At 42.6% G+C, this 26,918-nt stretch overlaps 1 protein-coding gene and 1 non-coding gene across 16 annotated transcripts in view; both read left to right on the top strand.

The window, feature by feature from the left end:
• The window catches only part of Kalrn (kalirin RhoGEF kinase), a 627,901-nt gene that overhangs the window by 541,838 nt on the left and 59,145 nt on the right, over positions 1-26,918 (top strand). For 10 of the 15 annotated variants that reach the window (XM_076867942.2, XM_076867940.2, XM_076867939.2 and 7 more), the window contains 4 exons: positions 8,280-8,563; positions 9,406-9,510; positions 21,999-22,129; positions 25,742-25,808. In XM_076867942.2, coding sequence (XP_076724057.1) covers positions 8,280-8,563; positions 9,406-9,510; positions 21,999-22,129; positions 25,742-25,808 — 587 coding nt within the window. The remainder of the gene's footprint in view (positions 1-8,279; positions 8,564-9,405; positions 9,511-21,998; positions 22,130-25,741; positions 25,809-26,918) is intronic. The other 5 variants (XM_076867955.2, XM_076867941.2, XM_076867949.1 and 2 more) reach the window with 1 other exon arrangement.
• Positions 472-544, top strand: Trnav-cac (transfer RNA valine (anticodon CAC)). The gene has a single exon. It is a non-coding gene; the product is annotated as a tRNA-Val (tRNA).

The raw sequence follows: 26,918 nt of genomic DNA, 5'->3' as shown, positions 1-26,918 counted from the left end.
TTGTACTGGCCGTGCTTACAAACAAACATGGATTTATGTATTTGTTATCCAGAGAATTTTTATTCTTGGCCCTCCCTTCATATGTCCTTCTCTAGATGTACAATTTCCAGTATGAAAAAAACTTGGCAAATTATTTCTAGAAAGTCAAAGGAAAAATGAATTTTTTAATATGGAATCTCTACAGCAGATGTACTGATGTGCACTGTCCTTATATAGCTCAATTCATGGATAGCAGTAAGGATGAGTTTACTCTTGTTTTGAGCTTATTCCTAAATTGTTGGAATCAAAGCAACACAAAAGAACAGGAGATTAAAGGATCCTTCTATGAACATCTAGTGGATGTTAGGAATCTTTGTTATTTCTTCTGATTTCAGACATTGAAGCCAAAGTTTCCAATAAAATATTATGATGAAAACCAGAGGGACATTCATAGTCTTATTAACCATTTAGATAAAGTAGGTATTATTGGGCTGGGGTTGTAGCTCAGTGGTAGAGCGCTTGCCTCACATGCATGAGACCCTGGGTTTGATCCCCAGCACCACATAAAAATAAACAAATAAAAATAAAGATATTGTGTCCATCTACAACTAAAAAAAATATTCTTAAAAAAAATAGGTATTGTAAATACAGAACAACTGTACCACGTCTTTTTAATAATTATATGACACATTATTTGAAAGACGCGAGGTATAATTGAATGTAATCATTGAACTCCAGAAGAATGGATTGAGAAGGAGTTTTCCAGTTTTGAGTTATGCCATTCGAGCCAGTATAGAAAATGGTATGTCAAGCCAGGTGTGGTGGCGCCCACCCATAATCCCAGCTACTCAGGGGGCTGAGGTAGGTGCACTATAAATTCAAGGTCAGCCTGGGCAGTGTAGTGAGACCCTATCTCAGAATAAAAATAAAAATTGCTGAGGATGTAGCTCAGTGATAGTGTACTCGCCTAGCACATTCAAGGCCCTGGGTTCCATCTTCAGCACTGCACAAAAAAAGAAAATGGTAAACCAACTTAATAAGTTATGCATTTCCGGATGCTCCCAATCTATTGAAGCCTTGGCTGCTATCTGCACAAATGCAAACTGCAATATTGGCATACACTTTTGGCCTTTATCTTGTTTCCTGGCAGAGAACTCCTATAATCCTTGGAATCTCTGAAGTGATAGGTGACTTTTTGTATGCTAATGAATTGACTTTATGCCTGGGAGTCCCTCAAAAGCTTCAGAATGGAGGTTAGTCACCTTAAAGATCCAGGCAGGATTAGAGAGTTAGGACTTTCAGTCTCGCCTCCACCTTTGGGGAAAAGAGAGGGAGATTAAAGGTTAAATTGTCCAATGATTTAATCAATTGTGCCTTTGTAATGAAGCTTCCATAAAAATCCCCGAAGATGGCCAGGTTCAGAGAACTTCCTGATAGTCCATTGGTAACAGGTTCCTGGAGATCAATGCACCAAGAAGAGGCATAGAAATTCCACACTCCTTCCCAACTGCCCTGTGCACTTCTTTATCTGTATTCTTTGTAAAAACCTTTAATAAACTAATAATAGTGTTTCCCTGAGTTTTGTAAGCCACTCTAGATAATTAATCAAACTCAAGCAAATGAATCAGATCCAATTTATAGCCAGTCTGTCAGAAGCACAAGTAAAATAACTTGGATCTTGTGATTGGGGCCTGAAGGAGGAGGACATTACTGGAGACTGAGTCCTCAACCTGTCATCTTTGACTCCATCTGCAGGTAGATAGCACCAGAGTTGAATTAGGGAACCCCCAGCTGGTGTCTGCTGAAGAACGGATTACTTGCTTGGTTTGTGGGGAACAACCCCATACATCTATCAGAAGTGTGTTGAGAAAGTCTAATGAGAGGAACTGAATTTGTTTGTTCTACTCAGATACTCTCTGGGTCTCAACCTAGCCCTTTCCAGAGTCCTAGTCCTGGTCTTTGGAGATAAAAACAAAACAAAACAAAAAAACCACAAAGCTGATAGAATTGACTTCTCTTTCTGTCAAGGAGGTATAATCTTTCTTTAGCTTCAGCTCACTTTGAGGGGAATTGAAATGAGGCTACATTGGTATTTTATGATTAGAAAAATGGTAGATAATTGACTGTGAATGCAGCCATAGGACATTTGCCAGATTCTATGTTTACACTCCAGTGAATAGGCACAGTGTATTCTACTCTCAGAATAGTTTTGCAAACTGTACACTAGACCAATGAAAGCAGAATTTTTTTCAGGTATGACATGAAAATGGAATCATTATGAGTTGAAACTTTTAAACAGGAAATTCAATTTCTAAATGAGCTGTATTAGGTATAACAGATATCTAGTGTGTCCATTTATGCAGGTGTCTTCTCTTTTGGTTACTAATGAAGGGCTACCCAATAAAAGGGCAATTTTGCCATAGACAGTGGGCCTGGTAGGATGTGTTCAGTGAGCAAGTTCTCTTGGACTTCTGTTCAATTTGCGTGTTCAGGTAAAGTGGACAGCATTTACTTACCTCCTGTGCTACTTAGACACATGCTATTGTGATTAGACCTGAAATGAGGACACCCTGACCCTAAGGTGCAGGCTAATCACATTGACAGGTTATTCTAACTTCGGGGTGATATCTGAGACTCTCCTCTCCAACAGTTGTTCAGCTGCCTTATCCTATGTCCATCAGAAGCTCCCAAGGAATTTGAGGGATACCCCACAGTGCAGGAGATATGTCATCCCAGAGAATAACCTGCCCCACTTGAACTTCAAAATGGTGAGGGAGGGCGATTTGAGAGTTGTAAAATGATATCTACATTATAATAATTATGCAAAACACAAAATACTATATTTGCATGTAAAGAAAAAGTCTAACAACATGGATATGAAAGATGCATGTCAACTTCAGAAGAGACTTGAAGGGCCACTGGAGAGTGGGATTATAGATGGGCACAATAAATAAGTAAAGCCTTCAACTTTGTCATCTTTTGCTTTTTAAAAAGCTGAAGCAAATATGGCAGAAATGTTTACATTCATCCTATCTAGGTGATAAGTACATTGTTGTCAATTTTTTTCTGTATTTAAAAAATATTTTCTAGTAAACTTAGTCTTAGCAAATGATTTTAGGGACTTGGGTATAGCTCAGTCATAGAGCACTTGTATAGCATGCATAGACCCTGGGTTTGAGCCCCAATACCACATATATTCATATTTTCTCTCTCTCTCTCTCTCTCTCTCTCTCTCTCTCTCTCTCTCTCTCTCTCTCTTTCTCTCTCTCTCTCTCACACACACATACACACACAAAAAAAAATAAATAAATAAAAAGGGAACTTTTTCTATTAGCAATGTTACAGGGCATGTTGTTTTTTTAAACAAAAGATAAAAACAAATGATTTTATTTTTTAAATCTAGAAAACAAGTTGTGACTACCAGAACATCAAAGGATCTTTATTACTTGCAGTATCTAGGGATATATTTGTCACACTTAAAACCAGTTATCAGTCTTAAATTCAGTTTCTAAGCCTTTGGCTAAAGACAGGACATTGATCCAGAACTCTGGATCAGATGCTTGGATTTTTGGTCCTAGTTTTGTTACTAATTTGTAATAGTGACTTTCCCATATGTTAACCTTCATTTTCTCATCTGTACAATTAGGTAAACTCAGGCTCTTTTCAACATTGAAATTTTATAATTTACATATAAATTCATATTTGAGACACTGAATAGACTAGCAATTGGGTGCTCCTTTTTTACAATAATTGTAGAGGTTAAAGGAATATATAGAGTGAACATAGATATAGAAATAAGATTAAATAGATATGCAGTGGAATCAGTCTTGAGTTTCAGTTTGCCCCTGCTGCATGCTACAGTGGGCCTCAGTTCCTGAAACACTCTCCTTTCCAGTTTCCTAAGATGGGAATCATAATAATTAGTACCTATCTTGATTGGGATGATTCGATGAGAGAACAGTGTTATTATAGTTGTTGCAAATTGGTCACCAAACTTTTCTATTGGGACAAACACTAAAACATTCTGAAAAAGCTACTGGCAGTCATCTTCCAAAAAATGACACAATCACAATATGCCAATCTTTCTCTGAAGAAGCAATTAACTAGGTAGATATTTCTGGTCTAAATGATGTTAAGTTCTTTCATAACTATGCATTTAAAGTGACTTGGAAATAGTCCTGTCTCAAGACAGGACACCAACAAGATGATGATTCATGAATTGCTTCCAACTCTTAGATTCCCTTTCTTAGACATGGTTGGGTGGGCTCCAGTTGTTTACCTAGAATAAACTTGAAATAAGAATATTGGGAATACTCTTGATTTTTAATTTTCTTCTGTTGTACTTTTGCCATTAGTTTATACAGAAAGTACAAAAGCAGAACCAGATGACAGCAGGGGAAGAGGAATAGTTATTCCAAATTTGCATTTGCAAATCTCAAAGACAGGCTGTGTGCCATGGAAGAGGAATCTTGGACTGTCTCCTGTCTTGCCTGGTTACACAAGGCACAGCTAACATGGCTGGACCTCTAGTTCTGTTGTCACAATACGTTTCTGGTGTATCCCAGGGGCCTGGTGAATGATATGTGTCTGCTGCTTATCAGCAAAAGATAGCGGAGGCCCTGTTCCTACTACCAGTGCTCTTGGAGATGTTTATCAACCGGACCCTGAGGACAGGAGTTGACCCATACCAAACACTTCAAAAATAATGTCAACACACCCAAGACTACAGCCTGCAAGGAATTTTCTGAGATAAGATTACAACTTTGTCCTTAAATGGTTGCCAAACAAGTCAGTGGATCCCCAAATGTTCCCTGAGTAGAGCAACCCTGTAGATTATCCTTCATACCAGGGAATTTTAGGAGCTCAGTTGTTGTGCTGCTAAATGCAAATGCTCAGCCATTGTTTTCCAAAGTATGCACAAAGCTCTAGTAAGACCTAAGAAAGTTCCAGCAGAGTGGAGGACGGGAAGCCTGAACTTGGAGACCGTAATGTCAACTCATGGAATAAGCTGGAGACTGATCTCCATTGACAAAAGCATTTGTTCATCTTACGTCAGGATTTCATTTCTTCTCTTTTGGCTTTGTCTAAGCCAGAGGGCCTTCAAGGCCAGATTTGAGCTCTAGTGTGGGGCTAGGGCAAAGTCATTATAGGAAAAGATGACTCAGTCTTAGAGTAGGTTTGAAAGGCCACTGTAATCATTTGTTTGAACATTTAGTCATGTGTTCAGTTTAAACACCAGTATGCAAACTGGCACTGTCAGGCACCCATGGGGTGAGGTAGAGCTTGTCAGGCATTGTCCTGAGACCAGGCTCTGGACAGGCATTCTCTGGAGACTACATTGGTGAAGCCCACATGGAGACAACTCACCTTTAATTTGTCATCCTAACATTAATGAAATCATTTGTTTTGGCATGTCCCACATTCCTTCCTTTGTGCTCAGTCCTCATGTGAACTTCTGGATTCTAAACCCTTCTTTCTGGGACATGTTATATATATATATATAGTGTCCAGATTCATTTTAAAAATGAAAAAAAAAAAAAAACACCTTTTTATCATGTTGTCTCACAGTAGAGTCTCACAATAGGGTTCAGACTCCTCCATTTTATTATTGAATCCTCACAAGTCTTTCCATCCAGATTCTTCGTCTCCATTCATTTTTTTTCATGTAATTGCATCCATTACATCTTATTTTATCTACCATAGGCTGGTTGACTTGCTTTTCAGTTTTCCTAGCTCTGTGCTTTTGTTTTGGCTACCCTATTCCTTTGGGAATACGCCCAACCCCTGCCACCCACCTTCTGTATGGCTGCATCTCTTCCAGGAAACCTTTTCAGACTAATCCCACCCTTACTGATCTGACCTGCCTCTGAACTCTGTCCAGGCAGACCCTCGCGATTAATCACATACTGCTCACATACTGCCAAGTGAATTTATCTTTATTTTGCCTTCTCTGTCTTGCTTTTTTATTCTCCCCCCACACACACTCACTTTGCCTCTCTGTATTATCATGTGTGGATGAATGTGTGAAGCTAGACAGGACGTCTCTGAAAATAAAATCTATGTCATATATTTTTAGAACACACAACCTGATCCATGCTCCATAACATTGTTATTGGTTAGTAATTCTTGCTTAGCATCTGGATTTGCAAACTGATGTTCTCATGCTGCTCTGCAGCTTCTGAAAGCCTTGGGACCCAGCTTTCTCACACTAATAGAACCAAGAACAGCATCTCTAAACAATAGGAAGACATTGGAAGTGGGCTTAAAGAGCTTCCTTTGTAATAAAACTCAAAGCTATTCTATAAGCCAAGTTAGGTGGAATCTAATGCCAATCACCTCAGAGTTTAAGGGGTTTTCAGATGTCAAGGATTTGGGGGGAAATTAAATGAGATTTGCCTGAGGTGCTCTTCCTGTATGCTCACATCTGCCCAGTACCTTTTCTAGCCCCTCTGCCCCACAACAATAGTGTGGCTTTTTTTGGACTTGCTCTACCTCCACCCTCATCCTTCCCCCACAACAGGGAGGTTGGAGAACTGGGTGAGGCACCGGCTTTAAGGGCCCAGGAAACACTAACAGGCATTCACAGCTCTCCCTGTTCCTACAAACTGATGTTCCTAGGCAAATTGACTGGTTTCTCCAAGTCTGAAGTTTCCTCTTCTGTGAAATGAGGATAATAGAACTTCCTCATAGAGTTGTCCTGAGAGGGAAATCAGATAGGCCATGTAAAAGGCTTAAACCATTGCAAGCACATTATCACACTGAAAATAGTCAGCTCATGGCATAACAGCTTATAAACAATATGCTGATTTCTCCCATTTAAAAAAGACAAAACAAACAAAGTCTCTTCATCTCCAATCACTATCCCTTTAAAACAAAACAACTCCCCACTCTGACTCCTTCCTCTCCCATTCTCTGGCACTCTCTCTAATCAGGCTTGGCCCCCTCCACTCCATTACAGCTGGGGTTTTTTGCAAACTCACCAATGACTTCCGTGTTGTTAAGTTGAAGATGTAATGCTCAGGTCAGTGCTCTTGACCTGGCAAGTAGCATTTAACACAGCAGATTTCTCCCTCCTCCACAAAATACTCACTGGGTCCAGTCTCCAGGAACACCCACTCCTCTGCCATGACTGCCTCCTTGTCCTTCCATCTCCCTGCTTCTGGCCTGGTCCTCCAGCTTCTTTTTTATCCCTATGGATGACCCTTGATGATATCACCCAGCCTCATGGCTTCCAACGCCATTTCTACACCAGCATCCAGCTCACCAGCACTTTCTCCCCTAATCTCTAGACTTGTATCAAGCTGCTGCTCAGCTTCTCCACTCACATCTGGTACGGACTTTCAGAGATGTCTGAAACTGATCTCCTGTCTATCTACCCTCCCCAAAACCTGTTCCTTCCATAGTCTTCCCCATTTCAGGAACCTATCCTAATAGTTGTTCAGGGTAAAACCCAAAGTTAACCTGATTCCTCTTTTTTCATTTATCATGCAGTTTGTCAGAAAACTCTCTCTGCCATGTCAAAATATATCCAGAATCTAATCCCTTCTAAGAAGCACTTGTTCAGCCCTCCTAGTAGCCACCAACGTCCTCCAGCTAGATAGTATGGCAGCCTCAGCCCCCCTCCCTGTTTCCACTGCCTTCAACCTATAGACACTAGACTGACCTTTTAAAATGTAAGGCAGACCACATCACTCTGGCTAGTATTCTGATGGTTTTCTCTCCAGGTAAAAGCCAAATGCATAATGCTGGCCACCCAGCCCCTTTGGCTCAGTACCTGCTGCTTCTCTTAAGTCCTTCTTATGCTGTCCCCCTCATTCACTCTGCTGAAGCCACCGCCAGCACACCCTAGGTCCTACCTTGGGACCTCTGTACTGGCTCTTCTGCCTGCCTGCCTGGAAAACCCTCTGCCAGATGACCACATGTTCACCTTCACTACCCTTAGGTCTGCACTCTACAGTCAAGTCCCAAGACTTTCCCTGACCAACTGTTTTATTTTTCAACATAGCTCTTCTCATGCTTTACATTTTACTTATTTTATTGTTATCTTGGTCCATTGTTCTAACCAGAATGTAAGCTCCATGGAGGCAGGAGTTTTTATCTGCACAATACCTGGATGGTGCTTCGCATGTTAAAAATCAAATGTCAGCCATTATTGCTGGTCCTCGCCTGGAGTCCATGGCTGGCCTTGACCTTCTGTCTTGTGCCCTAGCTTCCTGAGGATGGAGCTGTCTTACTCCCAGATCAGCATCCTGCCTTAACTGCCTCTGATGTGGCTCTGTCTGTCTGTTCTTCCTCCTCAGATGCATACTCTCATTCCTCCAGTGAAAATGGAGGCAAATCTGAATCCGTGGCCAACTTGCAGGCTCAGCCTTCCCTGAACTCCATCCACAGTTCCCCTGGTCCCAAGCGTTCCACCAACACCCTGAAGAAGTGGCTCACCAGTCCTGTGCGTCGACTCAACAGCGGGAAAGCAGATGGAAACATTAAAAAACAGAAGAAAGTACGCGATGGTCGGAAAAGCTTCGACCTGGGCTCTCCCAAGCCTGGGGATGAGACCACCCCTCAGGGAGACAGCGCTGACGAGGTACTTAGGGGTCCCCAGAGCCCTCCATCTGGAAGGCACCACTGACATGCCTCCTGCACGGTTCTGTAATCTAGCCAGTCTCCAAGAGCTTGTCATCTTGAGCCTCAGTGAGGAGTTCGATCTGTGACCCATTCATCAGAGAATAACCAATACCGGGCATATCCAGCAGCCAGAAACCACTTTGCCATATTTAGAGTTAGGGGCCTGGCCTGAGGGTGGCAGTTGGTCACCTGCCTCTACTGAGGACTACACCAAAACTGTCCAGACCTATTCAGACTAACAGTGAAAGAATGGAGACCATTTCATTATGAAAATAGAAGACTAAGCTGTGCCCAGGTGTCTGGAGCAGTGCCATGTATAAAGGGAGTAAACAACTCCAGGTTGCTGCAGAGGGGAGAGCTGTGATGGAGGTACGGGCAGTCTGGTCGCCCGCACTTCTTGTTGTAATTTTATGCCCTCTGCCATTTCTTCCTCTGGAAGTGGCATAGGGCCTGGTGACATTTCAATTCGGCTCTACTAGCCCTTCATAAATTTTTAAAAAATTGAGCTCTCTTGGCTTTTCTTTCAGCGTTCTCTTTTTCTGACTAATCAGTGAGATAGATTGTGAAGCGTTCTGAGGGTTTTTTTTTTTGGGGGGGGGGTATATTTACCCCCATTTGGTTCTCACTGTCCTTTGAGATAAGCAGGGGTATCTACATTACAGAGAAAGAAACTGCAGCTGCAAAGAAAGGCCTGTGTGTCCAGAGGAACCCTCCTCGTGTCTTATGTTTTTGTATGTCAAGTCTGAACCCTTGGTATCTTAGCTCTATGAAACAATAGCTAACGCTGCTCTTTTGTTCTAGAAGAGCAAGAAAGGTTGGGGTGAAGATGAGCCAGACGAAGAGTCACACACACCCCTCCCTCCGCCCATGAAGATCTTTGACAACGACCCCACACAGGACGAGATGGTAGGACCTCTGGCTTCTCGGTGGAAAAAGTAATGCTTTATGCCCTGGACTTCATTCTGTGTGTGTGTGTGATGAGAGAATGATGTTCTCTCTCTCTTGTTATCTCTTACTCCACGGGAATCCACAGTGATAGCGATTCTAGGTGTCCTCTGCCCCGATCCTGGAGGTCTGGCTTCATTCTGGGCAGTGTAGGGGTGTATGTAGAGTTCTTAAAATGGATATCTGCCTGGAATCTCATTCTGTTGATATAAGTTAATGGCTCTGTCTTTGGAAACAGCAGTCTTAAAAGGAACTGTTTGTCCCCAGAAGGAATCTGTGGTGGTTCTAGATGGCAACCATGTTATTGTGCTTGACCATATGATCTGTTTTAGTTGTCTTTTCTATACCCAACTCTAAAATAGAATCATGGTGACTTCCAGTCAAGTCCTGTGCTATTAACATTCTGCAGTCTCAGCAGACAGGTAGAAATACTGCTAAGGGAAGAGTGGGGTGTCAAAGGTAGGCAGACCTAATATGCTCGGTTGCCCAAGTTTTTTGTTTTGCAAAATTCCACAGCCTGTCCCCTGTGCCTCTGACCCGCTAGGGGTCACCTCAGTCATTCTGGAGCAGAGGCTCAGACTGGATGGTTGGAATTGACCCCATGGTACTAATCTGGGGCATTGGGCCACTTTCATTGGCTATCTGTCCCTCTCTCTTTTATAGCCATGCCATTAATCAGTGGGGTTTTCCTTGCCTTCTCTATGGTATGACCGGTACCTTGGACTCTGGAAGTGGTTTTGTGTTTGGTTGTCCTTTCCATTTGCTTTAGGAGCATCATTTGGTGGTGGTGGTGGTGGTGGTGGTTACTTGTCTCGCTGTCCCTCAGGCTTCCCCTGTGCCTTCTAGTTTCTCTGTGGGGCAGCCTCCTCCAAGGTGGTGGGCCCACCATGTGTGTGCAGGAAACAAGCCTTCATGATCCCACCTAGGATGAGATTCAAAGGAGGTCTGCAGAGGCTTTTGTGTTTCTAACATTCCAGCTCTTATATTAATTCTGTCTGCCTTGCATTTAATTATTAATACACAACCATTATTTCAGGTCTTCCTCTTTGCTATGCTAAAAGGACAGTCTAGGAATAGGACAAAGACTAAGAGGTGGTGACTGCCCCTGGGGCTTGCACATGAGAAGCACACACAGTTATGGCCCCTCCTGAGGTGATGTTGGTGGCTCTGCTCTCTGACTCTGGACTGTTGGGAAGAAAAGTAGTAGGAAGTATGGCATTCTGCCCATCCTGGATCCCCAGAGGCAGAGAGGCCTGCACTTCACCTTGAGATGGGAATGAGGACAAGCTTGCTGGTGTTCCCAGAGTTCTGCCCTTGTAAAATGTTCTGTAAACAGTGACATGTCTATGGGAGTGGGGTTCTCATGTCCCAGTATCTGCCATCCCACACAGCCCTCCACTCAGAGGAGCCAGCTTGCATAAGATAAGAGGTCACGCACCCTCGCCCTTGGATTCCCTCAAATGTAGTTTGTTTGGGAGAAGTGGATATTGTGCTGTTTCTGGGTAATTTTTAACCAAGAGTGTGATGTACCCCAGATATTTGGGTGGCCCTTTTCTTAGCCAGAAATAGGACCAATGGCAACAGTCCCTTTTATTACATTAACTCTCCTCAGTCCTGCTTGTTTGACTTCTGTACACAATATTTGGAATTGGGATGAGCATCAGAACTTCTAGCAAATGGAGTTAGACTTATTAAAAACAATTTTTGCAGCAGTATAAAAGAAACTTTTAAAAGTTCAACCATTGCACTATTGTGCAATCATCCTCCTTGTTTAACCATTGTTCACATGCATGCGTGTTTTACAGTTACTGTGTGTGTGTATGACGTGCTCCATGCTTTATCTGCTGCCATTTCCTAGAATCTTATTAATTTTACCTTCATGACTTTAACTTTATAATACCTGGAGAATGTTTTACTTTTTTGATGTTCCATAATTTGCTTGACCAGTCCCTTCATGGGACATCCGAACAGGGTGTTTCCAATCCACTACTTGAAATAATACCTCTGCAGATCACTATGTGTATATAGTATTTGTTCTTTTAATGTCAGTCCTTGGACTAAATTCCCAGGAGTAACATTCCTAGATCAAAAATGATATCTTTGTTTTCCAAACCATGAGCATTTTCCTGCATCCCCAAGAGAGGAAAAAAAGATTGTTATAATTGTTCTTAATTGTACTTATTTGATTCTTCCACATTTCAGAAGCAAAGACTGAAAAGGAACTCTTACATTAGAAAGGGAGTTTTCTTTGAAATTCTTCCCCTAACTTAAGGGAGAAACTTGAAGTCAGGACAAGGCCAGGACAGTCAACTTTCTATGTCCACAGTGGTTATTCCCGTGCGTTGGCCTGGGTACCACTGCCCTCCACTCTGACAATACATGCAGGCTTGGCCATCTCTCCCCCAGCTTCTCCTCAGGTAGAGGAGAAAGGAAAAATCAAGCAAGCAAACAAAAGCCATCATCCAGCGAGAGGTTATCCCCAGCCCACTGAGCAAATAGCCATACCGACAAGTCCTTACCCCTGGTGTAGGTGGAGGTAAAGACTAGCTTCCAGGTCTCTAAAGTGCCCTGCCCCTAGCATTTTTCTAGGCACAGTAAAGATCCATAGTAAGGCAGTAACACATTTGAGACTGGGTTGATGGATTGCTTGCGGACCCTGGAAAGCAATGGGCAGCCATAGTGGCTTAAGTCCTATTTACCCTTGGAGCATTTGTCCCTGCCTCCTACCATTAGTAGGTATTGCCCTTGCCTATTGGCCCCCCTAGGAACTCAGTGACCCTTCCTCTCAGCTCCTTTGGAGGCCTGCCTAAGGAGAGGCAGTCCCATCTATGCTTTGCTGCTGCCAAGACTTCCTGCCCAGGGGTTGGGCAGGCCTGCTCCACCCCACTACTCTTAACCCCATTTCCGTCTGTTGCCTCTTCCCTCTAAACACAGAGCTTTCCTTTCCTTGCCTGCCTTGAGCTTTGGACTTTCTGTTTGGCTTTCTAATTGCTGTTCCTCATTCCTTGCTAATCTGCTTTTCCTTTGCTGCCCAATGTCTTGCAGTCCTCCTCTTTGCTAGCAGCCCGGCAGGCTTCCTCAGAAGTACCTACTGCTGCAGACCTTGTCAGTGCAATAGAAAAGTTGGTCAAAAGCAAGCTGGTAAGTGGGGGTCCAGTGGAGGCAGTTCTGTGTGCGTGTCACCTCCATGCGGCTCCCAGGGCCTTGAATCTATTCCAGGTTCTCATTTGCACTTATCTTCATCCCTCCTGTAGAATTATTTCCAATAATGATGGTTTTTGAAAACCTGTGCCCCAAAATCCTTCTTGGCTTTGTTTTGGAATGGGCATGGGAAATTAATAGGCCTTTATGGGGTTGTGATATTAGCAAAAGACATAAAGTATCCCATACAAACAAGCCTCACAGTAAGCCTGACCCGCTGGCCCCCAGGCAAGTGACCTTTAGTCAGTGACTGACGTGTCTGGATACTCTGAAGCTGGTCTGGATACTCTGAAACTGGCGCACTGGGCTGCTGAGACAGGTGGGTCTTTGAAAATACAAAATGTTTTTATTTAGGAAGTTTCTAGCTTGCAAAGTCTTGCAAAATTAAGATTGCTGGTTCTAAAGGGGAATGGGCAAACATGTATAGGTATCTCACCACTAAAAAAAAACAAGGGAATAGGGTATGGTGGCGCATGCCTGTAATCCAGAGCTCAGGAGGCTGAGGCAAGAGGATCGTGAGTTCAAAGCCAGCCTCACAAAAGCAAGATGCTGAGCAATTCAGTGAGACCCTGTCTCTAAATAAAGTACAAAATAGGGCTGAGGATGTGGCTCAGTGGCCAAATGCCCCTAAGTTCAATCCACAGTACCCACCCCCCCAGAAAAAAAATCAAGAGACCTAGTGCCTGTCTCCATCGTGGGAGGAAAAACTGAACATAAGCACTGACAGCTGGTCTAGCCTGTTACTATCTAGTGGACCCATCACACCACCGAGGGCAAGGTGGTCAGTCTGAGCTGTCTCGGGACTTTGGCAAAGTGCTGGTGAAAATTCATTTCTGGATGGTTCATTAGGACAGAGCTGCCCTCCATTCCCAGGCTTTGATGTCTAAGTATCACTGTAAGATGACAATTTGAAGCATTTTCCTTTGTTTCTCATCTGTGTCACCCATTTGGCTTTTCCTGCAATCTCATTAAGATAAAAGCCTGTGCTCCTACCAGGCTTCTGCTGGGAAGTCTTGTTAATCACCACTGTTTAGACCTTTCTCCGCCAGGCCCAAGAATTAGAGGGAGATGGAGCGTCCTCTCTAGAGCAAGCTGCCGATAATTTTGATTCCAGTGACTTCCTTTTCAGATATGCCAGCTTTATAGTGTATAAATGAGGTTTAACACATATGATCTTATTCTTTTCCTACCAAATTTTCCTTTCAAATTAGAAAAAAAAAATGGCTGGTGGTTTGAGTTACAAGCGTCAGACTCTTTGCGCCTGCCCATTTTTCTGCTGTCTCTCCTTGTCCTCCCAGCGGGAGTCAAGGGCTCTCATGGTCACCACTGACTTTTCAAAGTCACACGTTTGGCTTTGCTCCCTTTGCATTTTTGTTCCTACCACTTCACTTCTCCAGAGTGTTCTGCCTCTTGTGTTTGCTTATCTAGTGCATAATGGACCTTCAAGGTCCCACTCAAACTCATCTCTCCACAAGGACTTCCCTGATCACTCCAGGCCAAACGTCCTCTGAAATCCAGCTGCAGTTTCAAATGCCAGATGCTACTTGGGGCACCTCTTAGACGGCTCTGTTGTGCCATTTGTTAAAATACCATGATGTTTTCACTTGCAGTTTACCTCCCCAGCTAGATGATAAGTCGTTTAGGACATTCATATTTTTTCCTCCAGTTGTATACAGGAGTCTTTTATACTTAATGGGTTCTTCATGAATACTTGTTTCAAAAAAATCCAGGGGCTGGAGCTGTAGCTCAGTGGCAGAATGCTTGCCATGAGACACTGGGTTCAATCCTTAGCACTGCATAAAAAAAAATAAATTCAATAAAGGCATCTACAATTAAAAAGGAAATGTTTTTAAATCCAGATTTTTTTTAATATTTTAGGTTACCTTTCCCCTGATATTGCTGACTTGTGCTATTGAGAGTCTCCTCAGTCCTCTAGTTTGTGTGATCAGTGAATCTGTTATGCCTCTGAGCAGAGTTGTTGACAAGTCCCATAAGAACAGATTTCCCAAAGAAGGGGAAGAGTGGGATGGCATTGGAGTTGATCAACCCTGTAACCAGCTGTCAATCAATGTCTATTGAATGAATATTGTTACTGCAATGAGTTTACCATAACAAGGGCTTTAACTTCCACCAATAACTGCTCCTTAAGGACCTCCAGTGAGCCCAGAATTACAGAGATTTCTTTGGCTTAACATATGAAACCAAGTGCATCTTAAGAAAGGAGTAAGAAAGTAGTGGCTTTGTTTCTAATCATGTCACCAAAATTTGATTCTTTTACCTTCCCTCCACTTTCTCTTTCTTCCCATCCCACTGTGGGACAGCAGTGGAGCAACAGAAAATTGAGACTATTCCAGCCATGTGTGAGAACACTAAGTTGCCTCTTCTCCTCTAAGACTCCTGTTCCTATTCCTCATCAGTTCCTTGGCTTGGAAGGAAAAAAAAAAAAAAAAAGTAGAGCCCATAAAAGTTTTGGAATATTTATTTGATCAAATAAAACAGTGTGAAAGCTGCCAAAATATCCAATGTTATCATAGACTTGGTTAATGAAAGTACAATGTATAGGTCAAGAGAAGTAATAGTTCCATTGTGCTATTCAGACCACACGTGAGTGGTGTGTAATACATTGTATTCTAAATGCAGCATTCTAGAATGATCTTGAATAAACTGGAAGAGCCCAAGAGGAGGTAAACAGTACCATGTTGTCCATGTCAGGTTAAAGAGACAGAGACTCTGTTTGGGGAGAAGTTAGAAGCATGGCAGAGCCGTCTTCCAATTACTGAAGCACTGCAGTGGGACTGAAGGGTTGGTCTGCCTGGGCTGCTCCAGAGGGCAGGACCTAGGTGCGCAGGTGCGAGTTTTCTTAGGGTAGGTAAAGAAGAACTATCAAAGTCCTTCTCAATGTGCAGAGTCCATTTTACAGAAACATCAGTTAGCTTAAACCTTTATCCATAGTTGTGTTTTTTTTTTTTTATTTCCTTATTGGTTGCTCAAGCAGTGGCCCCAAATTCTGCACTTAGAATTCAATTGCCCTATAGCTGTACCTGAGGGGCAGGAGTACCTCCTGTCCCCATGCACCAAAGCTGCTCCTGTTGCTTTATGGCCACGTAGTCATTGTTGCATCAAAGCTTCTGCCTCAGTGTGAGCGCTGATCTTCATTGCCCAGGAACCACCAACAGAGCTAGCATACTAACATACTTTCTGGTTTGTGTGTTAAGGTATTGTCTTTAACTTTGAGCCAGGAGTAAGATCTCCCTCTGCTATCCATGTGTGATTTTTTTTTTTTTTTTTTTTTGGAGGGGGTCCTGGGATTGAACCCAGGAGTGCTTAACCACTGAGCTACATCCACAGCCCTTTTTAAACATTTTAAAATTTGAGACAGGGTCTCACTAAGTTGTTTAGGGCTTTGCTAAGTTGCTGAGGTTGGTTTTGAACTTGCAGTCCTCCTACCTCAACTTCCCCAGTTGCTGGAATTATAGGTGTGTGTCACCACGCCCAGCACCCCATATGATTTTTAATAAAGTTTTTTTCCTAGATCTGTGGACAGCTATCGCTGGTATAAAGTATGTAAGGAACCTGAAGACCCAGGTTTCCATTCTACTTCTGCTACCTGTAATATAGCCCTGGGAAAGTGTATTGGGCTCTCCTTTATCTCGCTTATCCATGATGAATCTGTTCACCTGAATCTAATCTCAGAAGAGTAATTCTGATGGTTGAGTAGGCAGAAACGTGTTTTACAAACTGATAAGCAGGCACCTGCAAATGTTAGCTCCTGGCCACTTCAGCAGCCTTGTGAGGGCAAAGGGAACTGCATCATCCTCATCTCCCATTGCCCAGTGTGGTGCTGGGAAAGTGAAAACTATGGCTGCTAATAGATTGGCCATTGGGTAGATATTGCAGGGTAATTGTTTAGCAGTCTGTAGGACTTGTGTAAGGAATGACAAGTGTAAGGAATGAGAGCTTCCTGGCCATGTGAGAGTGTATCTCTAAACTGTGGTCCTGAAGCCCCAGGATTCTACCCTGCCTGGCACAGAAGATCACACTTTCAGAAAAGAAGCCCCTCTCTGAGCTCATCATCAGGTGGCATGCCAAAACAGGTCACTGGACTCCAGATGACCCTGCTGGATGCTTGCTAAGAGTCCTCTGCCTCTAGGCAGCACTGAGCCAGTCGTGAGCTCTTCTTGAGTCCATCTGGTGGCCTGGCATCCTGACAGTGTGCCCTGTCTGTGTCAGCAAGGCTTGCCACCCTTTGGTTCTCTTGCTGTGCTAGCATTTACTTCCCTGGCCAGCCTCATGGGCCACAGAGGAACCTGGCAAGGACCAGGCTGTACTTGTACATGTTACATGAATTGGCTTGTTTTATAAGTTGCCTTGGGAAAGTGAATTGGTCTACTTGGCCTCTCCTTTATCTCACTTATCAGTGATGATTCTGTTCACCTGAACCTAATCTCAAGCAAGTAATGATGACTGAGTAGGCAGGAACGTGCTTTATAAACTGATAAGCAGGCCCCTGCAAATGGGGTGGAGTTAGCAAACTTTCTGGTCTAGATGGAAAAAAAATAATGGTCCCATCATATCCACAGTGGAGGTATACGTTTTTAGGAACTGGATTCATTTGGAATTCCTTTGTGGAAGAAATTTCTAAGATGCTTGTCAGAATAGAAAAATTTAGAATTCCATCAAAAATAAAAAAAATTCAACCCCCAAATCACAAACCTGAAATGTCATTTGTCTGAAAAATCCACACCTCAGTTTTTCCACTATCAGTTGTTCCCATACCCACCCCAAGTTTGCCTAGGAATGACTTAAATCTAATGTTTATTGGCCAGAGAATATTATTCAAGTTTTAAAAAATATTTTATGTACATATTTGAGGTTACCACAAAATATTATGACATACACATAGATGGTTAAATAGTTACTATAGAGAACAAATTAATATAACCATCATCCCACACATTATTTTTCTTATGTGTAGAACAACTTAAATCTACTTATTTGACAAAAACCCTTAATATAATATACCTTTACTAACAATGGTCCTCAGATAGTGCATTAAATCTCGGGATCTAGCTTGTTACATCTTATATATCTGCTACTTTGTATCCTTTGATCTGTATAGTTCCTCTTTTTTCACTTGATCTCTCTCCTCCCACCCCCAAATAACTATTTTATTCTCTCTCTCTCTTTCTCTCTCTCTCTGTCTCTCTCTCTCTTTGGTACTAGGGATTGAACTCAGGGGCACTTAACCACTGGTCACATCTCCAGCCCTTTTTTGTATTTCATTTAGAGACAGAGTCTCATTGAGTTACTCAGGGCCTTGTTCAGTGGCTGAGGCTGACTTTGAACTCACAAGACACCCAGTTCACTATTTTATTCATCTCTATATATTTGACATTTTTTTAAAAGATTCCACATATAAGTGAGATCATGCAATAATTTCTCTTTCTTTAGATGTTTATTTCACTTAGCATGATCTTCACCCATGTTGTGGAAAATGGCAGAATTTCCTTTCTTTTTTTTTTTTTTTTTTTTTAGAGAGAGAGAGATTTTTTTTTTTAATATTTATTTTTTAGTTTTCGGTGGACACAACATCTTTGTATGTGGTGCTGAGGATCGAACCCGGGCTGCACGCATGCCAGGCGAGCGCACTACTGCTTGAGCCACATTCCTAGCCCTCCTTTCTTTTTTTAAAATATTTATTTATTTATTTATTTTTAGTTATAGGTGGACACAATATCTTTATTTTATATTTATGTGGTGCTAAGGACTGAACCCAGTGCCTCACGCATACTAGGCGAGTGGTCTACCTCTGAGCCACACCCCAGCCCCAGAATTTCCTTTCTTAAGGCTGAAAAATATCACATACACACACACACACACACACACACACACACACACACACCCTACCACAGTTTCTTTATCCATTCATCCACCAACAGACACTTAAGGTTTTTCCACATCTTAGCTACTGTGAATAGTACAGCACTGAACATAGAGGCGCAAATATGTTTACAAGGTGCTGTTTCATAACCTTTGGGCATGCATATACCCAGTCCTGTCAATTGTGTGTCTTGTGACAGTTTTATTTTAATTTTCTTTAGGAACCTCCATACTGTTTTTCATAATGGCTACACCACTCTCCATTTTCATTCTCACCATTCTTTCCCCTTTCTCTTTGCCAGCACTTGCTCTCTCTCTTTTTCCACTCCTTAGCTCTTTCTTCTCTAGCACCTCCTCATGCCAGCACCCATAACATAGTCACTTACTGGTCCCTCCTCTCTCCTCTGCCTGCCCTGGGGCTTGCTGCTTCTGGGCTGCCCCACATGGTTCATTCACCCCATGACTTTACTCTCTGGGCTGCTGCTGCCTGGAATGTCCTCCCATTTCATTTCTCAATGACTGTCCCTCTGTATCCACAGGTTCTACATTCATGAATTCAACCAACTACAGATTGAAAATATTTAAGAAAAATTTTGTGTCTGTACTGAACATGTCATTATTCTAGTCTTTATTCTCTAATCAATACAGTATAGCAACTACTTATTAGCACTTACATTGTATTAGATATCATAAGTAATCTAGAGATGATTTGAAATATTCAGGAGGATGTGCATAGGTCATATTGCAAATCTTAAGTGGGGCAGAAGTTCTCACTGTGGCAGAAAACTGGCCTGTTTCCTCCAGGAGAAGCACTAATTGCAGGTCACCTTTACTTGCCCTTGATTGGAGCCTAATATCCAACTCTAACACAGGTAACTAGGTCTTCAGAGGGAATCACTCTTGAATGACTGCCAGCATTATAGCTAACTCCATGATTCAAGGCAAATTACCCAGCATACCGATTAGCCAAGCCCTTTATTTCCCTCTTCCTGCTCTCACTGAACTACCATTTTAACTCTGTGCGTGAGAGTACTGCCCCAGTAGTACTTAGGCTTCTTTGCTCACAGAACAATCTGAAGGACATGGAATGCATTTTACTATGTGACACTTTGGACTCCTTAGATGTCCTTCATTCTCTAGATGGGCTGAGAGTGGTCCATGTCAAGCTGGATGTGCCGTGGGGGCATCTTGTAAGCAGAGCTGTAGGCCTGCTTCCTGGGCCTGGCAGTCTCCTTCCTGCCATCCAGCAGGCTAAAGGACAAAGACTGAAACAGACAATGGGAAGAGGAGGAGAAAGTAAGAGGCACTAATGGGATCCGTCACCAGCTGGGTCCATCTGTCTAGAAGCCTGTCTCTGGTGATGGCACCAGGGGACATGTCACTGGAAAGCCTGCCTGTCCACTGGCTTGTCAAGCCTCGGCACCAGACACTCTAATTTCCTTAATAACAGGTTACAGACTCTGTATCTATAAATGTAGCTCAACCCTCTTCGACCTTTCTTTATTTTTAGCCAATACTGCTGCTCTGGATGTAACGGCTTCCGTAGCTGATTACTTTGTTCTGTAAATACCTTTATGTCAAGTAGAAAGAAATTCTCCCTGTACAGCTGGAAGACCCTGTGCTCTTAATTCTAATTTCTAGCCTTAGTGACAAATTCATGTTTGGCATATTGTGTCTATTTGGGAGGCCAGGGAAAAGTGGATATCTCTTTCAGTGTTCAGATTTTCAGATTCAAGTTTCCATCCTTTGTCACATAGTGTCCCATCAGGATCCTCATTCCTTTTATTTTTCCTTTCTTCAGACTTTCCTGCCTCTGTTTGGTCTATGTTGAAATACAGCAGCTAAACTGGGCATGGTGGCACATGTGTGTAATCCCAGCTCCATGGGGGGCTGAGGTAGGAGAATAGCAAGTTTGAGGATAGTCTGGGCAACTTAATGGGATCCTGTCTCAAAATTTTAAAAAAGTGGTGGGAATGCTGAGGATGTAGTATCAGTGATAGAGTGGGATCAATGCCTAGTGCCACACACACACACACACACACACACACACACACACACAACAGAAAAACAAACAAAACCCAGCAGTTACTGACAGATGATGTCAAGTGCAGATCATGTAAGATCAGGCTGAGTCTGTTGTTCCTACTACCTTTTTGCATGACACTTTTTTGATCTTTGTGACTTTAGGGCCATTTTCAGAGACTACTAAGTGAAACCTCTCCGTTTAGCCACTGTGGCTGGGGTAGACAGGTGCCTTGGGTGGTTTGGATTTGTCTCTCATGCTTGTTTTACATTTGCCCACCTTGACCTTGATCTCTCATATTACCGTTTTCCATGTGGCTTCTGTCAGTTCACATAATCAAATAGTAGGTGTCGGTTGGGTCTTCCCAGGGCACTAGTGAAAGTATTAGCTTGGACCCTCTTTGAGTGTTCTTACTGTTACTAGTGACGTCCGTGGGGGAAAGCGGCTCACCATTGCAGAGCATTTTTAACTTTTCAGAGAGGTTGACAACTGTTGTCTCTGTCTATTTCTCAGAAATCTGTAGAGAGAAGGTTTGATTTGAAAATTGACAAAAACTGAAGCATGGAACCATTTTAGCTGTCCATATAATATTCTGAAATTAGAATTTTTGTTCCTCACCCTTAGTTCCTTCTAAAGTACTGTATTTTTTTGAGTTTTTTTATTTGTTCTATTTAGTTAGACATGACAGTAGATTGCATTTTGATGCATCATACATAAATAAAGTCTAACTTCTCATTTGTCTAGTTTGAAGGACTGTATTAAGCCATTTAACTTCTTTTTTTCTGATTCTATAGCACTTGATTTAAAAGAAATGAGAAGAATTAGTAAATGAAAGGAAGCCATTGGTAAATAACCTTAGCAGAGATGTTTTTTGAAAAGGTTAAATCTACAGATTATTTCTTGTCCTCTTCAAAAGATTTATAACTGATTTAACAAAACCCTGCTTGTTTGTTTTGAGGTCTATCCCTCCCACTCTCTTATCAATTTGCATTTGATGGCCTTACAACAGATTTTCTTTTCTAACTCCTTATTTGGTACAGAATTGCAATGATTAGCTTTCCCTCTGGAGCCCTTACACAGAGATAAGTTGCTTTGACAATGGGCAATTTCATTAGGCCTGGAAAGTTGGCCAAGGACATCCTGATTGCCTAAGAAGGCGACAGCTCAGAGCTCCCTGCTGCAAGAGGGTGGAAGTCTCTGGTGTCCTAATGCTTCACTGTGAATCAGTGAGAACAGCCTTGGCTGTTATTTCTCAAGCTGGTTGTGGGCAGACTGGGGGACACAGGGCTTCCAAGTGACTTTTCAGTGTACAATTCTCTGAAGCTGTTTGTTCTTGTCTTTTTAGACTCTTGAAGGAGGCTCCTACCTGGGGAGCTTGAAAGACCCTACAGGCTGCCTAAATGAGGGGATGACCCCACCCACTCCTCCTAGAAACCTGGAAGAAGAACAGAAAGCCAAGGCCCTTCGAGGCAGGATGTAAGTAACTCCCAGATCCCACTCTTGCAGGTGTGGCGGACCGTGGTGAAGGGCTGGGGGTACTTAGGGATTCCCCACGCTGTGCTTCTACTGATCTCAGACAGAAATGAAGGTGACTCAGATCTATTCTGTGAAACAGTGGTGAACAGTGAGCTACTTTGGCACTGTCTTGAAGAAGTTAAGGCTGAAGTGTCTTCTGTTAAGTAGCAGCTATTAATGACAAAGTATGGTTTTAACTAAGATCTGATAGAAATATTAAACATGCTGATAAAAGGGAAACTGTGGGACCACTAAAATGGGTCTGTAGTACCAGAGAATCCCTAATCATGGCAGAAAATCTGGTGGAAGTCATCTGGAGGCGATATGCCCCAAGTATAGGCAAGTGAGAGATTAGAAGAGGAAGCTGTAGTACTGCCAGGTAGGGCTCATCTCAACCCCTCCCCAAGGGCTTTAATTCTGCATCATTTAGTTCTACAAAAACTGCCTTTCCACTTTGAAGGCTAGTGGTAAAATACAGTTCACATTGCAGTCTGTTTCACAGAGATCCTTGTGCAATGCAAGGTCCGGGTTATATGCCTCCTGTTACGTGAGATGGTAAGGAAGATATGGATGCCAGTAATACAGAACCATAACTCCTCCCTTACTTTAGTTTTCTTATTCAGAGTTTGGCTGAGCTGGAAGCCAGCTGCCAATAAGTCTTAAACATGGCTCAGTGTGAAATCGTGAGCAGCAGTGAGAGTAGGGTAGGCAGATGGGAAGGGTCTCTCTCTGCTGTTAGTCTGCCCTTCTCCTTCAAATTAATCACTCCTTTTGCCAAGTCACTGCAAATTGATAAGGGAGTAGGAGGGATAGACCTCAAAGCAAAAAAAGCACATTTTGTTAAATCAGTTATAAAAAAAAAAATAAGTGGGGCTAAATCCTTCTGTTACTGGGAAATGTGTCGAGTGAACATTTAGGACTTTGTTTCCTAGGAAAAAAAAAATAGAAACATCTTAGCAAGAGCCTTGTGTCAAAGCAGGACTGTCCCCTCACAGTGGGGAAAAACAAGAGGCATGCAGACTCTGTAATTTCATACTTACTCCCACAACTTTATGGGTGCTTAGGAAGAACCCCAAGAAGTTGGTAAATGGAATCAAGATTGAGAAATGTCATTTCCACAGGGAAATTTCCTAGGACTTTTACAAAACTGGTTCTCCTTAGCTTACATCAGTCAAGCCAAAACAAGGCTTATATCAGGGAAACAAAAGTTTTCATCAGGGAAGTGACCCACAAGGTGGCCAATGGTCCTTAGCAAAGACAAACACTAGTCTCACTCATGTTGACCAGGCCTATGAGAATTATGTCAGCCATTGTCCAAATATGATATTGTCTGATTTTGCTACCATGGACCACAAGAGTGTGTTGCCTTTTTACCCAGGGACCCATCTCTCCTCCCTCATCTCATTCTCACCAAAGCCCCTATTTCTCCACATCCTGAGCTATCCTGAAATCTACCCTACAGTCTCATCCCTTTTACTGTATATCGTCATTTTGATATATATGGCAGAAGTAGGACAAACAAAATTAATTAGGTGGTATGTCAGAAGCTGGAAAAAGAAAAGAGCAGTGTGAGGGAGATCAAGAATGAGGCCAGGCTTCAGTTTTAAGTGGTTCTGCCATTTGCACAAAAACCAGAAGGAGGTAAGGAGTTAGCCATGAGGAAGAGTGTTCTGGGTAGAGGGAACAGCCAGTGCCAAGGCTCTACCGGGTTTCCTGTGGGAGACCAGCCCTTCCCTACCACTATGAAAGAGAGAGGGTTAGAAGTGGGCCCAACCTGTAGCTGGAAGAATTTCACAGGGACCAAAGAACAACATTTATTTGTAGCTTTTACTGATAAGAATTGAACATGGACAGTAATTTATTATTCATTCATTTGGCAATTAATCCTGTACTGCCTTAAGATGAATATAATTTAAATCTCTGAGGTAACTTTTCAGAATGTCTTTTAATGTGTCTTAATCTCCCCCAGATACTTCACCAGCCCCTTAAGGGAAAAAGGCAAGGCTCCCAAGCAGACCTGGTGCAAGTCCCCTTCCCTAGAGGCTGACAAGCCTAGCCAGCCCCAATGTGTCAGCAAATGGCTAAAGATAAAAATATCACGTGGAGACAGAGCAGTAGACCTCATCTCCACAGGCCCCTCCCAGCCCTAAATTCCCACTCTCATTTTCCTATGGTTTTCTTTAACCACTGTCTTCCAAGCGGTACTTGGGTCATGCTAAAGATATATTTGAATGCTTTATATATTTGGCCTTGCCAGTTCCTTCCTGTGGCCTGAAACACTCGCTGGTCTGGGCTGGAGGGAACTGGTTGGAAGTGTTGAGCAGGCTGATAAAGAAGCATGTGTTCCTTTGCTTCCTTCTTTGGCTCCCAAGGCCCCTAGACCCTGGGGATTTGGTGGCTCCTCAGTGTCACACAGAACAAGAGTTTCAGCTGAATTGCTTCCTGGGTTCAAAATGGTTACAACCCCGGCACTGGGGTCCCTGGTTGACATCTCAGAACTTTACCCTTTTTGCCACTTGGGCCAAAAATGTACTTGTGTGGCTTCAGACAAAACCTTTTCAAATCAGATAGTAAAGAGTCAGACTCCAGTAGACTCAGAGCAGCCCCTGCCCTGTGCACAGCCAAAAGCATTTTATGGATAGGTCTTCACTGTTGGACAGAAAAAGAGTAGTGTTTGGGGCTGAGGCTTCTGGGACTCCAATGAACCAGTCTCAGCCATTTGCCAGGCAGTGAGCTACAAGAAGGAGCTCAGTCTTTGGACTCTTGAACTACTGGGTTCAAATCCCATTTCTGTCCCTGACTTTGTAATCTTAGGCAAGTTACCTAATCTTTCCATTTGAGTATTTTCATTAAATAAAGTACGCTTTACAATACCTATCTTTTTACAAGAATGAGAAAACCCAGATGAAGTAACTGGCCTTATAGTAAATGCTCTAAGAAGTAGAAATAATTAACAAGAAAGCCAGGAAAGTAAATGTCCTTGTCATTGTTCAATCCTGCATCTTGGGACTGAGCGCTGCCTTAAAAGTTGTGAGTGAGGAATGTCTGCAGTCAGCCTTTCTGGCCTTGACTGGGATTTTCCAAGCCAGTTACCATAGATACCCATGTGAATGATTGTAGCTTCTAGATTATAAAGTAAAAGTTTCTCTCCATATCTGCATTTCTGGGGCCTTAACAGCTTGTTATCAAACAAGTGTCTCTCTCCTCTCTTTAGGAAGAATGGAACTCAAACGAAGGAATAAGAGTCTCATGTTGATCCTTTGGCCTCAAAGCTTTTGTAACTCAGTTTTGCCAAAGTAGTTGTTGTTCTTCCTGCCCTGTGTCTCTACAGTCATTCAGGGAGAAAGAGATATAGAAAATAGAAAGAGGATTTCAAAGCAGTTGTTCATCTTCCTTGACTGACTTGTGTGCTGGCTAAGGGAAAGTCCTTGCTGGCCTCATGCCCTCAGAGAGCAGCAGTGAGCAACTCTGGGGTGCTTTAAGGCGTTTAAGTAACTTTACTGTGACCCTAGTGTGAAGACTTCTTGCTTAACAATAAAGAGGAACCCTCATTGTTCTTCATCTCCTGCTCAGGTTTGTCCTGAATGAGCTGGTACAGACAGAGAAAGACTATGTCAAGGACCTGGGGATTGTGGTGGAGGTGAGTATCTGGTGCAGAGTGAGTCTGTGCCACCCAACTAGGAGCAGGTTGGACCCTACATGGGCAGGGGGTTAGCTTGATGGCTGCATGTATTTTACTCTCTCTGGGTATTTTCAGGAATGCATATTAAAATGATAGCCAGGTGTGTAATCCTAGAGACTCAGGAGGCTGAGGCAGGAAGATCACAAGTTCAAGGCCAGCGTTGGCAATTTAGGGAGACCTTGTCTCAAAATAAAAAACACAAGGGGTGAGAATATAGCTCTGCGGTAAAGCACCTCTGGGTCCCCAGTACCACACACACACACACACACACACACACACATACACAAACACACACATACACACACACACACAAAGATGATTTAAAGGGTATAATTCAAATGTAATATGCAGGCACTTTTTTCTTTTCTCCTTGAAACATTTATGATATTTAGAGAGAGGTAAGGGCACAAATATTATAGCATTTGGGGAGCTTCTTGATTAGAGTTGCATCCATTTCACCTTGTTTTGGGTGACCAAGTTGTGATCTTAAGAGGCTATTGGATGTTTCCTCATGTGAACATATATTCTTCAGAATTCTGAGCACCCTGGGCACAAACCAGGTAACTTTGAGTAGAATCTTGGGGCTTACACGTTTCCTTAGAGTTCAAGGAGAATGTCATAGCTACCAAGGAGACAGACAAAGAAAAAGCCACCAATAAGCAAGAGTGACACGTCCCCAGTTAGGAATCAAATTGATAATAAATACAACAGCTCCAGCTCCATAGGGATTAACTTTTGAGGAACTTAGACACTTTTTTGGAGGACAAAGCCTAAGGAAGTAAATGGATAATTTAGATGGCTTAGAGCCCTTTTGTTTAGCATCTTAAAAAAAAGATAGGAAGTCTAAAAATTGAATTCCTAATGTTTAAATTGCCTGCTGGTTCCTAACAGTTGCCCTTTAAGTCCTCATCCTGTGAACTCTGCTGATAGATGGCTCTGTATTTGCCAATCCTGAGCTTTGGATAAAGAGACTAACCAGGCAAAGAGAGGACCTGAATTCTAATTTATGGAAAGTCACTCTCCCCCTTGGGAATCTGGAGATTGAGAAACTGAAATCCAGGAAATTCA

This window comes from Callospermophilus lateralis, chromosome 10 (assembly GCF_048772815.1).
Source record: "Callospermophilus lateralis isolate mCalLat2 chromosome 10, mCalLat2.hap1, whole genome shotgun sequence".
Taxonomy (NCBI): domain Eukaryota; kingdom Metazoa; phylum Chordata; class Mammalia; order Rodentia; family Sciuridae; genus Callospermophilus; species Callospermophilus lateralis.
This window is presented reverse-complemented; position numbering and strand designations above follow the sequence as displayed.